Source organism: Pochonia chlamydosporia (assembly GCF_001653235.2).
Source record: "Pochonia chlamydosporia 170 chromosome Unknown PCv3seq00015, whole genome shotgun sequence".
NCBI lineage: Eukaryota > Fungi > Ascomycota > Sordariomycetes > Hypocreales > Clavicipitaceae > Pochonia > Pochonia chlamydosporia.
The window spans coordinates 652,377-667,469 of record NW_019154050.1 but is presented as its reverse complement, the minus strand read 5'-3'; the positions used below and the strand labels follow the sequence as shown (position 1 = coordinate 667,469).

Here is a 15,093-nt window from a genome sequence, read left to right as displayed (position 1 = left end):
ACCCAATATTGTATTCCCAATAAAAGACAATGGCTTAGACAAACAGGGGCCTAGTAAGGACACGATATTCTACATAATCCTCTCCGTCAATATTGATAATGGTGCCCTGTGAGACGAGCTTCCCCGCAAAGGGACCAGAGGCTTTGCGCTCATATTTAGTCCTGTCGTACGTCTTTACATCCGTCGGGCCGGTCGTCGGTCGACGGACGACTTCAGGCTTACTGAAGGAGCATACCGCTCGATTTTCGTACGTAGAAACACCGCGATCCGTCCTGTTTCGATCGACGAGCATCTTCGCCGGCTTGATGTTGGCATTGGTTTCAGACGCACCTGCTCCGGCTTCGAGGGCGGCAGGCTGTGGAGCTGTTGAGGTGCCATGGGGTTTTCTGTATTTCATTGCATACACTTCGTATATAGCCCTTGTTTCGTTAGCAATTCTCTCCGAGGCAGACTCGCCGCGACTAAGTTGATATTGCCGTATTTCACAATACTCCTTAACTTCCTGTTGGGTAAGTGGCTTAAGGTGAGGCTCCAGCTCAACCTCTTGAAATGGAATCCATGACGCATTTGGTTGCGTTGGAAAGTTACCCCCCACAAACCGCCCATCTCTTGTCTCGGGTACTACCCTAATGCTGAATATATCGGATGGTCCAACAACACCATACACTGCATGGCGATCCTCGGCGACAGCTTCACCAGATCGGTACCAAGATCCTATAAGGACGCCCGTCGGGCGGGTGCCTGCTAGGGAATAAATCTGAAGCCCATTCGGTTGTCCGCCCACCGGACGTCGTACGGAGGAAGTCAGCTCAGAGACCCATTGAGTGGTTGCTGGATAAGTCGCGGCAAACCCATTGGACGGCCGTGGCCGTTTAAGAGATGGTCCAGGCCGTGTAAGTTCAATAGGTAGATCCGGTGAGTCGGTCCCGTATGCTGTTGGTACTGGCTCGGAGGGATCATTCAGGAAGCTGCTTGCCTCTACCCGGCGCACAGCCTCGTTAACTGCAACTACCTCCGCAGCAATGCGTTCTTCTTGCGTCTTCTCTGGAACCGTCTGAGATCGTATGCGCGTATATTCCTTGATTTGAGCGTAATTTAAGCCAACTAGATGGTCCGCGAAGACAATACGGTCAAACTTCACCCAGGATGCACCACTTCCAGCAGGCACCCTGTACCCGTCAGCTAATGGCTCTCCTTTCCTCGTCTTGGCTATTATTCGCATTCTCAATCTATCCGCAGCGTCTATAATGCCGATGACCGCTTGCTTCCCAGCATCATCCAGGATACTAGAGTCTCGCCAATATCCCAAAAGGATACCCCCTATGTCAGGAGCTTCCGAGTTCGAGGTATTCTTGATGTCTTTAGCCACAGGGGAAAGCGATTTTCTCTCATTGTCAACGAAGTGAGCACTATACATCCTACTTTTGGAAGTGGGGGAAACAAGTTGCGTTTGCCCTTGTGCGGGCTCTGAGGGGTACGCCCGCCAGCTTTGTGTACTTTGTGAACTTGGAACTATTGATACCGAATTTCCATGTGAAGATGAAGTTGGACTCGTGATTTTGAAGCAGATTTTTGTCGAAGTTCTGCGTTCGAGATCGCCAGAGGTTTTGCCGCGTCTGTCGCTGAGGTCGCTCTCGAATGGCCCTGTTGTCGCATCGTAACGATCTACCGCAGAGGTATACATGTCAGGCGAGTTTATTGGTGTGGTGCAGATCGTATTAGATCAAGTAAACAAATGATACAGGTCCTACTGGAAGAGCCTGGGGCTCCAAAACAGTTTGTATAGACAAAAATTAATCCCGTTATCAACAAATAGCAATTCGGATTCGGTGTGGATGGGTTTTGCTTGGGCACTGCAGGCGAAGCCATGAAGGGAAGCCAGTTACCGAGAGCAATGCTGCGTCTTTAACGTTACTGCTGAAACTGCTGATTGGCACGCTGCCTTGTATCTTCAAGCCAATCATATGGAGCCAGAACAACCATCGTTCACGGACTCTCCTCCTCTTGTTAAGCGTGGTCGTTTGGTACACTCCAAGGCGTCCCGCAAATTGTCTCGCCATCATTATAAGCCATTAAGTAGACCACCATTCCAATTAGGTAGTAGATTGCCGGATTAGTGGACTGATACATTAAAAGTGAAGTAAAGGCAACTATTGGCAATAGGATAAGTCGAAGTTTGAGCGAGTTATAGAGACTTAACCTAGTCATAATACTTAAGGGCCATTCAAGCATAAGCATGCCCATTCCAAGGAGAAGGTTAATGGTTTGTAGAATGGGAACAGGTTTCACAGCTGGGTCGAATTTCTTGGTCAGGAAGTCCAAAAATATCTTAGGCCAAAAAAACCCTTCAATAGCGGCGCCAACTTGATAGGCGGCGGCAGTGAGGACGATGAGGCGACCCCAATGGTTTTTAATTAGCCTGCCCATCTTCTAAACGCGGCTAGCAACGGCAGCTCAATGGGTGCAACTCAATAGGCGTACATCCGAATAATGGTCTTCCAAGAGGATATTCCAGGAAGACTGAAAAAGGACAATACTTAAGAGGATAATGAGGTGAAGCTAATGTTTATTAGAGAGCGCCAGACGACGAGCCATCGGCACAACAACCCTAATAGCGTATAAATAGTCAATTGCTCCATGTGTTATCATGACTCATTGCGTGATTGACCAGATCTACTTTCGTACTCCTGAATCCGGGAGAGGCACCCCTGTGAGTCTGACGAGAACATCATTCAGGAAACAAAATTGAAACTGGGTTCCGTGCCTGTGCAGAACAGGTATTAGAAGAGACTTTAGCCTATACACGATCTTCAAATGCGGGGGAATTTATTCGGGGGAACAATCACATTCGTGATTCCAGAAAATCCCAACCTATGCGATACTGACATGTATACCATGCGCCGCCTGCGCATAAGGCAGCCCCAACGTTAGGCGAACCCCCATCATGGCTGTCGAGTTGAAGTTTTCCGTCAATGCCTATTCCTCAAGCTCTTACGTTTCTTGTTCGGAGATTATTTTACTGTTTCGCCAATATGCACTCTTCAGTGGATCAGAAACACCTTCCATTGCTGAATCTTGTCGATGTCATGAGGCCAAACTACCCACGAAGGCGCTGGTCCCGGAGCGACATTCGACTAGTTCACCAACTGTTAAAACAATTTGTTAGTTAAGTTGGCCCAAGGGGAGCAGAGGAACTTACCCAAGCAACCGATAGCTTCCGAATTAAACAAAAAATGGAGACACGTTAAGGCCTATGTAAACAGGCAATTCGTCCCCAACACTTGCGACGCCATTTAACATGCTCTGTATCAGTTTAGATCGCTGGTATCAATTGGGCGGTTCGTTTCTTTCTGTTATATTGTCTTTAGAAAGGTCGCATATATAAAAGACACGCTTTTTCTCTATTAAAATATTTGAGTGGTACAGTAAAGGGCGAAATTCATGTCGCGGGATTTGCTAGATAACGACCATCTGCGGCTTTGCACTCTAGCCAAGCTTGTACTACCTTCAAAAGTATCTATTAGCAGAGGCTCATAACAAAAGAAAAATGTGCCTATGTTCGAGTTCACCGATATGAAGTCTCAAAGTTTGTGAAAGTTCTGGAATAGGGTTTCAGGTTCAGAATCCATTCATTTAAAATGAAATGTACTTTTTTTTGCCCGGAAATGAGCCTGTCCCTGGGTTTGGCACAATATAGAACCAAAAAAGAGGGGCATCCCACCCCGACCTAACAACAGCGGGTCAGGTACAGTTTATCGTCGCACACTTGGCGCGTCAGTATTCTCAAGCTCCAAATTCGAATGATATGGCCGCCGCTTTCTGACTGCCAATTTTTATTAGTACTTTATTGTGACGTGACCAACAATTTAAATTTTCTATGTCGGTCCACAATTTCCCAGTTATTTGCGGAACCATTCCTACGCTCGCTAAATCCTCTGCCTAGGACCACCTCCGGGCTCGCTAGACGAACGATTACCTACTTTCTGGATTAAAGCTTGGGAAGAACTCAAGGTTGAAAGTTGAGGCAGGCCGTCCTCTGTCACTCATACGATGGAACTCCAGCTCAACTTCGCCGACAACAGACCAACGAGTGATTGGATGTTGAGCCTTGCTGCCTGCGCGGGGTCTCCAGCCGCATTTTTTTCTCGGACGATGCCCAACAGCAAGTGCTCGTGAATGGGCGAGGTTACCCAAGACTGTCGCATTCGACATGATTCATGTTGAAAGCATATCGCATTGCAGTTCGGCGACGTTCCTCTTGTCCATATAGTCTACGGAGGCAACCACCCTAGTCCACAATAGCAGACAGATCACACAAATGCTACCAACAGAGACACGTCACTCCTATCGAACAATTAAGCTCGACCCCAAAGACTATACCGTGGCCTGGATTGCACCTCTCGAGATCGAGGCCCAGGCTGCCCTACACTTGCTAGACGAGAGACACCGCGGCCGATTTCCGGTTGGCCGAGGCGATGACTATGTGTTTCACGCAGGTGTTATGGGAGGCCACAACATTGTCATAGCAACTCTGCCAGCAGGCCAAGAATACGGGACTGGCTCTGCGGCTGCACTCGCCAGCCAGGTGAAGAAGTTCTTTCCCAACCTCTGGTTTGGGCTGCTCGTTGGCGTGGCAGCGGGCCTACCTGATCTGTCCCGAATTCCAATTCGCGACATTCGGTTGGGCGATATACTCGTTGGTCTTCCGGATGGCGAGAGCGCGGGACTGATTGCGTATGATCTTGGCAAGGAAACTGAAGACGGATTTCAACAGCTCCGACTCAGGCACGCTCTCGCTACGACCGAACCCATTGTGCGAGCAGCCATCGGCAGTATCAAACTCGAGGCGCCGAATGACACCGGGAGTTTCTTGCCCTACTACGAAATCATCCGCAATAAGGAGCATGCGGCTGGCACCTTTAGTGACCCGGGCCAGGATCGCGACACATTGTTCTTGGCTTATGAAGATGGGTCGGAGGAAGTGGCCGTCCGTGCTCCACGACCAGACGCAAAACGCACTCGTGTCTGGTATGGGACGATTGGCTCAGGAGACAAGCTATTAAAGAACGCGCAAAAGAAGAATGAGTTAAGAGACAAGTACGGCCTTATTGGTCTAGAGATGGAAGCGGCGGGAACTATGAATCGAATTCCAGTCGGCGTCATTCGAGGGGTATGCGATTACGGTGATCGACATAAGAATAAGCATTGGCAGCCATATGCGGCAGCAATGGCGGCTTCGTATGCCAGGGCTTTGCTTGACGAGATTCCCCCGAGCGAGGCAGGCCGAACACCCACGTCGCCCTCCATGTTTGCCACGGCAGCAGAACGGCAGATGACTGTCAAAGGAGTCCTTGGATTGACTGGTGAGCGAAAGCTAAATTGAATGGCATCTTGAATATAGAGAAGACCGCTGACAATGCACCAGAAGAGGTTCATCGGCCATGCTATTATATTCAGCTTGCCAAGAACACCCGCTTCACTGGTCGTGCTACCATCCTGAACACACTGGAAGAGAAATTCTTTGGTCAGGACCAGGGCCAGAAAGTGGCCCTCGTCGGACTCGGTGGAGTGGGCAAGACACAAATAGCTCTGCGTTTTGCGTACCAAATGAAGGAAAAGCGGCCTGACTATTCGATATTTTGGGTACCAGTTCTAAGTGATGAGAGTGCGGAACAGGCTTTTGCGGAAATTGCCAAAAAGCTTAATTTGCAGAAGAGTAGTGAAGAGGAAGATGTTAAAGAGCTAGTTTGCCGGCATCTCAATTCGGACAAAGCTGGCAAATGGCTTCTCATTATAGACAACGCTGACGATAAGGACCTCGTTGTTGGATCCGCCGATAAGCCCGGCTTGGAAGAGTATTTGCCGCAGAGCGAGAACGGTAGAATCTTATTGACGACCCGATCTGGGCAAATCGCGGACGAATTCGCGCAATCCGATGTGATCGATATCGAGCAAATGGATCAGGGAGAAGCAACAGATCTCCTGCAGAAATCCTTAATTCGAAAGAAGCTGCTTCAAGATGAAGCGCTTGTCGCCGAGCTGCTCACCCATCTGACTTTTCTCCCGCTAGCTATTACGCAGGCTGCAGCATACCTAAACCAGACCAAGGCGCCTATTCAAACGTACTTAGGGCTTTTGCGAGGCGCAGAGAAGGACGTTATCAGAGTGTTGGGTAGAGAATTCAAAGATACCACTCGGTATAGAGATTCCCGAAATGCCGTAGGAACAACATGGCTAGTGACTTTCGAGCAGATCAAACAGTCAGACCAGGTCGCGGTCGATCTATTGTCATTCATATCATTCATTGAGTCGAAGGCGATTCCTCAATCGATCTTACCCAATGCGGAGCCCGACGAGCTGGAATGGGCGATTGGAACGCTTTGTAGCTACTCGTTTCTCGTTCGTCGTGGAGATAGCAGCACATTTGACATGCACAGTCTTGTACACATGGCAACGCGAAGATGGGTCGAGAAGCAGGGCCGGGCGGAGCAGATGGCGGACGATGCGATTTGTCACCTTGCGAACATCTTCCCTTCAGATAAGCATGGGAACCATGACTTAAGAAGGGAGTACCTGCCACATGCGACGCGGCTACTGTACCAGAGTACTGAGAGCAGGACAGATGATGCATGCCACCTTTTAAGGAAAGTTGGAGATTACCTTAATACTGAGAGACGGCCCAAAGAAGCGGCGAGATGCTATGAGGAGGTCTGTCGCTGGAATAAGGACCGACTTTCTGAAAAAGATCAGGATCGACTATCATCGGAGCACGCACTTGCGAGAGCATACCTCGCCGACCGACGGATTAAGAACGCGATCAAGATGTTAGAGCACGTGGTGGCAGTCGAGAAAGAGACGCTAGATGAGAAGGACCATTCTCGACTAACATCAGAGCACGAACTTGCGAGCGCATACCTCGCCGACCGACGGATTGAGGATGCGATCAAGATGTTAGAGCACGTGATGGCAGTTCGGAAGGAGACGCTGGATGAGAAGGACCATGATCGACTTGCATCGGAGCACGAACTTGCGAGGGCATACCTTGACGACCGACGGATTAAGGATGCGATCAAGATGTTAGAGCATGTTGTGGCAGTTCGGAAGGAGACGCTGGATGAGAAGGACCATGATCGACTTGCATCGGAGCAGGCACTTGCGAGCGCATACCTCGACGACCGACGGATTGAGGATGCGATCAAGATCTTGGAGCACGTGGTGGCTGTGGAGAGCGAGACGCTAGATGAGAAGGACCATGATCGACTTGCATCAGAGCACGAACTTGCGAGGGCATACCACGACGACCGACGGATTGAGGATGCGATCAAGATGTTAGAGCATGTGGTGGAAGTTCGGAAGGAGACGCTGGATGAGAAGGACCATGATCGACTTGCATCGGAGCACGAACTTGCGAGCGCATACCTCGACGACCGACGGATTGAGGATGCGATCAAGATCTTGGAGCACGTGGTGGCTGTGGAGAGCGGGACGCTAGATGAGAAGGACCATGATCGACTTGCATCAGAGCACGCACTTGCGAGCGCATACCTCGACGACCGACGGATTAAGGATGCGATCAAGATATTCGAGCATGTGGTGGCAGTTCGGAAGGAGACGCTGGATGAGAAGGACCATTCTCGACTAACATCGGAGCACGAACTTGCGAGGGCATACCTCAACGACCGACGGATTAAAGACGCGATCAAGATGTTCGAACATGTGGTGGCAGTTCAGAAGGAGACGCTGGATGAGAAGGACCATTCTCGACTTGCATCGGAGCACGAACTTGCGAGCGCATACCTCGACGATCGACGGATTGAGGATGCGATTAAGATCTTGGAGCACGTGGTGGCTGTGGAGAGCGAGATACTTGCCCATGATGATCCAGACAGACTCCTGTCCATTGGTCTCCTTAAAGGGGCGCATGAAACTGCAAGTGACATATGAGAACTTGCACAATGGGAAATTCTAGCTATGTACTGGCATACTTGAGCGGTTAGTCCCCTTTAGTTACGCATTCCCTGGCACGTCGTGAGCCTTTCTATCTCCTGTTCATCAAGCAAAGGCAAGATTGGATTCGCTCGCGAGAAGTACCAATGGCCATGATTTAAAAACGGTCAGGTAAATGTTTGACACCACCACAGCGTGCTGGGTGCACTTTGACAGCTGGGGCAAATCCTTGCTTCAGCATGGAGCCGATCAGAATGCGTCGCAGTGGACAAATTTGGGTGGCATAGTTCGTACAAAGTTATACCGTGAAGGGGCCGTGGAAACAGCGGCGGAAAACAAATACAATACGCGCCTGGGGATGGGGTGGGTTGCTTGCGGGCTGTGAGCGAACGTTCCCGGCCTCATGTTAAGAAGTAATGCCAATCCAAAGATGCCAGGGTTACATGACCGCCGCCCACCTTGTAAGCTCATCAGAGAGGCCAGAGGTAGAGACGCCGGCTACTTAACGCGAAGCCAACGTACTGACAACACGGCCCAATTCTTGCCCACGTAAGCGTCTGTCGAACAAAGCAGCTGCTGATAGACGCAGCATCTCTTTTTATTCATACCCATTCAATCAACTAGTCACCCTTCACTCTTACTATAACATTAAGATCGCTTCGCCTTCTCGGTAGCGCATACCAGCAGCAAATCTGCCCAGCCCTCCGTTGACGGAGCCGAATCGGATCAAAATGCCAATGCCACTCTCCCAAAAGGATCTTGCGGCTATGGCAGACTGCCTGGACTCTGTACGCGAAGACGTCGTTTATGCGGAACGCATCCTGGCAGAGTCAAATGCGAAGATCACCAAGATATGTGCCTACATTCAGATCAGTTTGAGCAAGACGCCTGAGGATGATGTTCGTCTACCGCGAAGTGTGCTTGCGCTTGGACTTACTAACTGTAATGGACAGGAACAAACACCAAACGCGCCATCTACGCCAACGACGCCGCGAACGCCTTGGGCAACTCAGGAATGACTGGTCTTCACGTTCTTGCTGTACAATCAACGTATGGTGTGCGGGGTACTACAAAAATCATGCAACGGCAGCAATACGCTGCGTTACGAGTGCGATACCAGTTAATACTCTTGAGTTGTAGAGCTCCGATTCAGTTGCTCTGGCTGAAATTCATCCGCCATAGTCTCCAGTGGTCCGCGTTACCACATCAGATGCCACTAATTTGACACAAACAATATTGCCTTCGAGCTTCATTGAGACCTTGGTAGCCGATTGGAAAGGTGGCCATGCTTCTAAACTAGACATATCCCTCCCAATCATAGAATACCAACAACCAAATGCAGATCTGTTCACCTCAATGAGGTTCTCATAGAGACGCAGCCCGATGTCTCCTACAGATGTTCGCCCAGGAGACATCTCGCCAGTTTATCTGAGTGCTTAATCGTAATACACCAACAGACTCCGTGAATTGTCTCGTCTGTCTGAAAGGCTCGAATATGGTACCACTGTGGGCCGGGGTGATTTAATTGATGGTAAAGGACGCCAAGACATCTATGGGGCGTGAAGAGTTCAGTGCTCTTTACTCCTCGTCGCACACGACGTGGAGGATCGTCATGTTCTGCCAAGACGACGAGTCTGAACACCGACAGACAGTGCAGAGATTTCTGGCCCTACCGTTCCCGGTGTACCAATCCAAAGGGAAATGCCACAGCAGAATACCTAGCCGGCATACTCGACCACCCTGCGCTCCATTTAGGGTCGCAGGGTATTTCTCATTCCACAGGAAATGCTGTTGTGCAGGGACGGGGCCCGTAATCACGACATCAACTTCGTGCGAGTTTGGCGTTGGGTCACAGCAGGACAGACTGCTGCCAAATCGATTGGCATAAGGAGCTTGCTTTGGCAGCAAGCCTCTTAGGCCCGTTGAACAGGTGGTTTGGATTGGCGCTATAGCTTCACCGGAACCCTTCTCAAACAGTTCGCGTGTCCGCGCGTCGCACATAGCCATCTCTTCTCAGTAGTTTTGTTTTTGCTATGACTTCCTGCACGCGAATGCGATTAGTATCTCTGTTAAGAGCCAGGTGAACGACCGTAGAGGAAGCGTTACGAAGCTCGACGAGCCCTCCACGGCGTGTTTGTTGACGGCCCTCAAATAGCATGCGGGGAGCTGAGACCCGCCCGATTGTCCCCCGCCCAATTCTAATAAGCATTCGCCAGTTTCCGCGCCTGTGGCTTCTCCCCTGAAACCTCCTCCAAAGACAAGCGCCTGCTCTTGTGATCTGTGTGCTAATAACGAACCCCCCACACAGCATCATCGAAATGGACTGGTCTCACACCGCAAAGTGGTCGCAGGCAGCCGATTCAACAGAAGAAGGCACGCCGTCGCCTTTTAAGTTGCTTGCTACTTGATCGAATGACTGACTTGTTCCAGACGGGAGGCGAGAAGCGTCGGGGAGCCTCGGCTCCCCTGCGGTGAGGAGAATAAATGATGATGACTCTGGCCCCTCGACGCTTAACGAGTCCGCCCCGAAGTCTATTCCATGTTCCAGAAACGTACGTCCGCGACTTTTCTTCGCCCGTCCCTACGGCTTCTTTTCTCTTCGTATAAAGATTAACCTCGAGCCGGAAGGCCGCAGCAATCGAAGAAAGAAACGGCGAGATCGAATTTCGTGTCGTTAACAATGATGGACAGCGCGAGTCAACAATCGTTCTCGTTAGGCTGTGTTGCGTATACCAAAAGCAACTCCCCAACATGCCCAAACCGTACGTTGCGCGGCTCGTCTACGACCGTACGCATTTATCCATCGCCCTTGTTAAGCCGCCTCTTGACGTGGTCGGTGGCATTACCTACCGTCCCTTCAGCCGCCGCAGGTTTGCCGAAATCGCATTTTGCGCAATCAGCTCTGATCGACAGGTCAAAGGTTATGGCGCGCATTTGATGTCGCACCTCAAAGACTACGTGAGGGCCAGCGGCGATGTGATGCACTTCCTGACCTGCGCCGACAACTCTGCCATTGGATATTTCAAGAAACAAGGCTTCACCAAGGAGATCACCTTGGAAAAGAATATGTGGATGGGATACATCAAAGATTACAACGGAGCCACCCTCATGCAGTGCTCAATGTTGCCACGAATACGATATCTCGAGATGGGACGTATGCTATCTAAGCAGAAGGAATGCGTCCAGGCTAAAATTCGCGCTTTTTCGAAGTCACACATTATCCACCCGCCTCCCAGAGAATGGAGTGATGGCATTAAGGAGATCAATCCGCTTGATATTCCCGCAATCCGAGCGTCTGGTTGGTCACCAGATAAAGACGAAATGACACGCCGACCACGACACGCCCCAATCTACAGCCAGCTGCTGCGCCTTCTCAACGACATGGCTAATCATAATTCGGCATGGCCGTTTCTTGTGCCAGTGGATCGCGATGAAGTGACTGACTACTACGACATTATTCTAGAGCCCATGGACCTGAGTACCATGGAGACGAGGCTCGAAGTGGACCAATATGTTACGCTTGAAGACTTTATAAGAGACGCAACGCTCGTTTTCGACAACTGTCGCAAATACAACGACGAAAGCACACAGTACGTAAAGCTGGCCGATAACCTCGAGAGATATATGTGGCGACAGATTAAGACCCTTCCCGAATGGTCTTGTCTAGAGTCGGAGAAGGTGTTGGTCAGGGACCGCCTTGGCGATGATAGCGCGTAATTTTACTATGAGATGGACATTTTGTCCCGTATTATATTAAACCTACTCAGTATGCTCTCAACCCTTATTCCGGAGGAGATTCCTACTGTGACAGCTAGGCTGGACGAGGCTCTAGCACGCAACTAGCACGCGAATGGATGATCATGACATGAATGTAACTACTGTATTTCTCGTCTATATTGACCGCCCCGATGAAGCTTTCTTTCTCCCATTCAACCCTTCTGCTCAGATCCTGCCCAACTTCAGACTCGATGAACTAGTCTGCTCAGGACCAATGTAAAAGTAGGGGGTCCCGCCCGCAGAAGAATTCCCCCATAGCGCTCATTGTGCATCCATATGCGTGAGCCCATTGAATCAATTGCCAGTCTCTTGGCTCAATCAATAGCATAGGGCCGTACTGATACTTTAATGATGGAATTGATATGTAGGCGTTTCGGCCATACTGCTGAAGGACAAGTCGTCGTTCGTGAAGTCCCGGCAAAACTTTGGGGGGGGGTGGAGGATGGTTCACAGCACCATCCAAGATGCGCTCCCAAAGGAGCCTGGCTACCCATCCACCGCGGAGGCAGGTCTAGCCAACGAAACCATTGGATGATAGCTCTGTGAAAATGATGAATGGTGGTGTCAGCCTAGTTCAGATCGCTTCTTCTAATTGTTTGATGTTGACTTCCGGGCCACGTCTTTCAGGGCCGCGGGGTGTCTACTGCAAAACCACGCCCTGTTCACTCTGCACCAATACGACCTGGCGAAAATTGGGTGTTCTCATCGGAGCCATACGGTGTCGACCTAGTCAACATCGCTTCGTATCAGTGCTTGATTCTCTGTCTTAGCGCGAACGGTTTCGAGAATGGGGTGCCTACATCAACAGTACGCCCTGCTCAATCTCACCAGTAAAGGAATCCCATATTAGTCGACTTTTGAGGCTGCATAGGGTGTGAACGTAGTCAATGTTGCTTCGTATTATTGCTTGATTCGGGCTTTTTGTCAGTCCCATTTGGACAGTGGGGTGCTTACATTAAACAAACATTCCGTACGTCCTCTACCAATGAACGCGCCAGATACCAGGGGTAATTTTGGCTTGAGTATGGCGTCGACCTAGTCAGTTTCTCTTCTTTCTACTGCCTAAATCTCCCCCTTGGCATAACAGTTTTCCAACAGTGGGGTGCTCACATCAACCCACGTCTTATTTAGACTCTACCAATAGAAAATGCTAGCTTCAGCGTGGCTTACTGGGTTGCATTAGGTGTCGCTGTAGTCAAAATCGCTTCTTTTCAGTGGCTACTTACCCTCTCTTCGTCCAATCGATGTTGGATGAGGGGTGTACCCGAACGCAACGCCCCTTCATAGGCTCTAGCCAATAAGGTCAGCTCAAGTTTGGGGTTCCGACCCCTTACAAACCAGTCAGGCATGAGGGTTCATTCGTTTTTGGAAGGCACTACCCTAGAGGAGTCCAACAGAAATCCAGGCTGGGCGGACAATGTCAATAGACAGAAGAAGGCACGAAGACCAGGGATCGCCAACCGCGGTATTTCACGTAAGGACTCGCAAGGAGGGCTAGGCGATGCCTCCATTAGAAGGGGTTCTAGGTGGTCGAGCTCCGTGAGTCCTGTGCCCGTAAGGGAACCGCAAGCATCAAAAGTCAATGAAGTAGAAGGGCAGAGCGAACCAGACAACTGCTACCACGCTTACCACTGCGACTCCCCTCCCGCGAAATTTTGTAGCAAATGCGGGCTTCATTACCACATGGTGATGAAGATCTACATTTCTTTGTTCTGAAACCGCCGAAATGGTCGAAATGAGATGGGATACGTGTTACAAATGTACTAACCAGTCAACCGTAGGAAGAAACGAGCCTCACGATTGAGATTTCGGAGCGTGCAAAGTTTTCACCACGACTACAAGGATGTACAATATATGCATACGTTGCGATGTGGTCCTCCCTCGAAGAAGGAGGAGAGTGAAAGATACGAATGTATCTGCTAGTGTCTCCGGAGCTACACAACGGAATTATTGCACTTTAGGAAATTGTTACGAAGAACTTTCATAGTAGGACTAAACTCGCGTTATGATTGTATAAGCATACAAAAAGAAACTGGATGGGACTGTGCGTAATTTCTTCGATTTACAAGATCAACCATCCGACTGTAGAATCTTGTCTGCAAGTTTCACGGTGGCACTCTCTTGTGACACTGGCTCGGGGGCGTGACCAGACTCCACGGTCAAGATCAGCCCTTTGCCAGCGTTGCCCTCTGTCTCAAATTTCTCAACAGCCTGCGAATCGCCGGGAGCTTCCAGATCAACAGCTGTCTCAGAGCCGTCATCCATGCCATGGTCACTGTCTGACCCCAAGAAGTATTCAGTATTAAAGATATTGTCAAAGGCCTCTCCGACTAATGTATTGCCACTGTCCTCAGGGTTATTGTTAACAGGACTTGATCTCGGTGACATATTCGGAGTGATAGAAGCCCATGGCGCCTGCTAGTGTGTAAGCCATTTCTTCTCATGAAGCATGCATTGAATGATCTAGGAACGTACCAAGTGCCTAATTGTCAGGCTCAGCCGCTGGTTTTCCCTAGTGAGACAAGCGTTGCGAGTCTCGGCTGCGGCTAGCTGCATCTCAAGGGACGATATTTTTGCAATATAAGCGTCGATTTGGTCGCAGGTGGTCTTGTATGCCTTCTCCCAACTAATTGACGAGATTTGAGAGAACCAAAGTTGGTCACTCGTGGACATGTTCGGGATACCGTTCATTGTGTGTTGATGGAGGACAAAGGTCGGAATACGGTTATGTTGAATGCCCTTGGGCTTTCGGCATAGTATATAACGTTCCGCTAAGCGCTGGCTCAATGGAAACTGTCCAATTAGCATGACGGCGCACCAATCGAGCAGCCGCTTGCAGCGGCCAAGAAATTGTAAGCGACTGTGTATTAATGATGGCAACACATGACGAGGACGCCCCTTCCCGCTTTTACGCACTCGAGGCTGAACCGGCGAACTGTGGTCAAGTATCTGCGTTGTAAACCTCTCCACGTCGTTCTACGTAAACCTCTTCGCCCTACGAAATTGATACGATGTATCATTGTAACCAAGATCCAGCGGATCGTCGGGATAGAGCAACTGGAGCAAATGAAGAGAATACAGGTCACAACACTAAGGCCTAGTACTTTCGGAAAGCTCTAGGAAGGACTGGGTCTGCTCGTTACCGCGACACAGAAATTGTAACAACAATTATTGGACGGCGACGGATGCATGCTGCAGCATTGCAGAGTGGCGAGCAAGACTCAGACCTGGAGGAGGCTGGGCAAGAGTGGATGGTATTCAGCAGCAGCGTCCTCCTTCAGTAATACTTGTGAGAGTTTGACGGGGTGTTAATAGCAATCTTATTATCTAGACAAACAATAGTAAGGGAATTTAACTTCTCATAAGTCA

General features: G+C 49.9%; 6 protein-coding genes across 6 annotated transcripts; 4 read left to right on the top strand and 2 right to left on the bottom strand.

Annotated features, from left to right (window-relative positions):
- Positions 1 to 34: 34 nt before the first annotated feature.
- VFPPC_11361 (tRNA splicing endonuclease subunit) lies at positions 35 to 1,684 on the bottom strand (the record flags this gene model as incomplete). The annotated part of the gene is made up of 1 exon (XM_018289576.1): positions 35 to 1,684. The coding sequence occupies one exon, from the start codon at positions 1,682 to 1,684 to the stop codon at positions 35 to 37; it is 1,650 nt and encodes a 549-aa protein (XP_018136158.1).
- Positions 1,685 to 4,318: 2,634 nt separating this feature from the next.
- Positions 4,319 to 7,944, top strand: VFPPC_18388 (kinesin light chain; the record flags this gene model as incomplete). Its single annotated transcript, XM_018294821.1, has 2 exons — positions 4,319 to 5,363; positions 5,426 to 7,944. 2 exons carry the CDS (start codon positions 4,319 to 4,321, stop codon positions 7,942 to 7,944), a joined length of 3,564 nt encoding a protein of 1,187 aa, XP_018136157.1.
- A 734-nt stretch (positions 7,945 to 8,678) lies between these two features.
- On the top strand, positions 8,679 to 8,966 carry VFPPC_11358 (hypothetical protein; the record flags this gene model as incomplete). The annotated part of the gene is made up of 2 exons (XM_018289575.1): positions 8,679 to 8,846; positions 8,901 to 8,966. The coding sequence occupies 2 exons, from the start codon at positions 8,679 to 8,681 to the stop codon at positions 8,964 to 8,966; spliced, it is 234 nt and encodes a 77-aa protein (XP_018136156.1).
- Positions 8,967 to 10,265: 1,299 nt separating this feature from the next.
- VFPPC_17071 (hypothetical protein) lies at positions 10,266 to 10,435 on the top strand (the record flags this gene model as incomplete). Its single annotated transcript, XM_018294820.1, has 2 exons — positions 10,266 to 10,324; positions 10,378 to 10,435. The coding sequence occupies 2 exons, from the start codon at positions 10,266 to 10,268 to the stop codon at positions 10,433 to 10,435; spliced, it is 117 nt and encodes a 38-aa protein (XP_018136155.1).
- A 263-nt stretch (positions 10,436 to 10,698) lies between these two features.
- VFPPC_11356 (histone acetyltransferase GCN5) lies at positions 10,699 to 11,790 on the top strand (the record flags this gene model as incomplete). Its single annotated transcript, XM_018289574.1, has 2 exons — positions 10,699 to 11,660; positions 11,715 to 11,790. The coding sequence occupies 2 exons, from the start codon at positions 10,699 to 10,701 to the stop codon at positions 11,788 to 11,790; spliced, it is 1,038 nt and encodes a 345-aa protein (XP_018136154.1).
- Positions 11,791 to 13,794: 2,004 nt separating this feature from the next.
- On the bottom strand, positions 13,795 to 14,415 carry VFPPC_11355 (hypothetical protein; the record flags this gene model as incomplete). The annotated part of the gene is made up of 2 exons (XM_018289573.1): positions 13,795 to 14,139; positions 14,200 to 14,415. The coding sequence occupies 2 exons, from the start codon at positions 14,413 to 14,415 to the stop codon at positions 13,795 to 13,797; spliced, it is 561 nt and encodes a 186-aa protein (XP_018136153.1).
- Between the last annotated feature and the right edge of the window lie 678 nt (positions 14,416 to 15,093).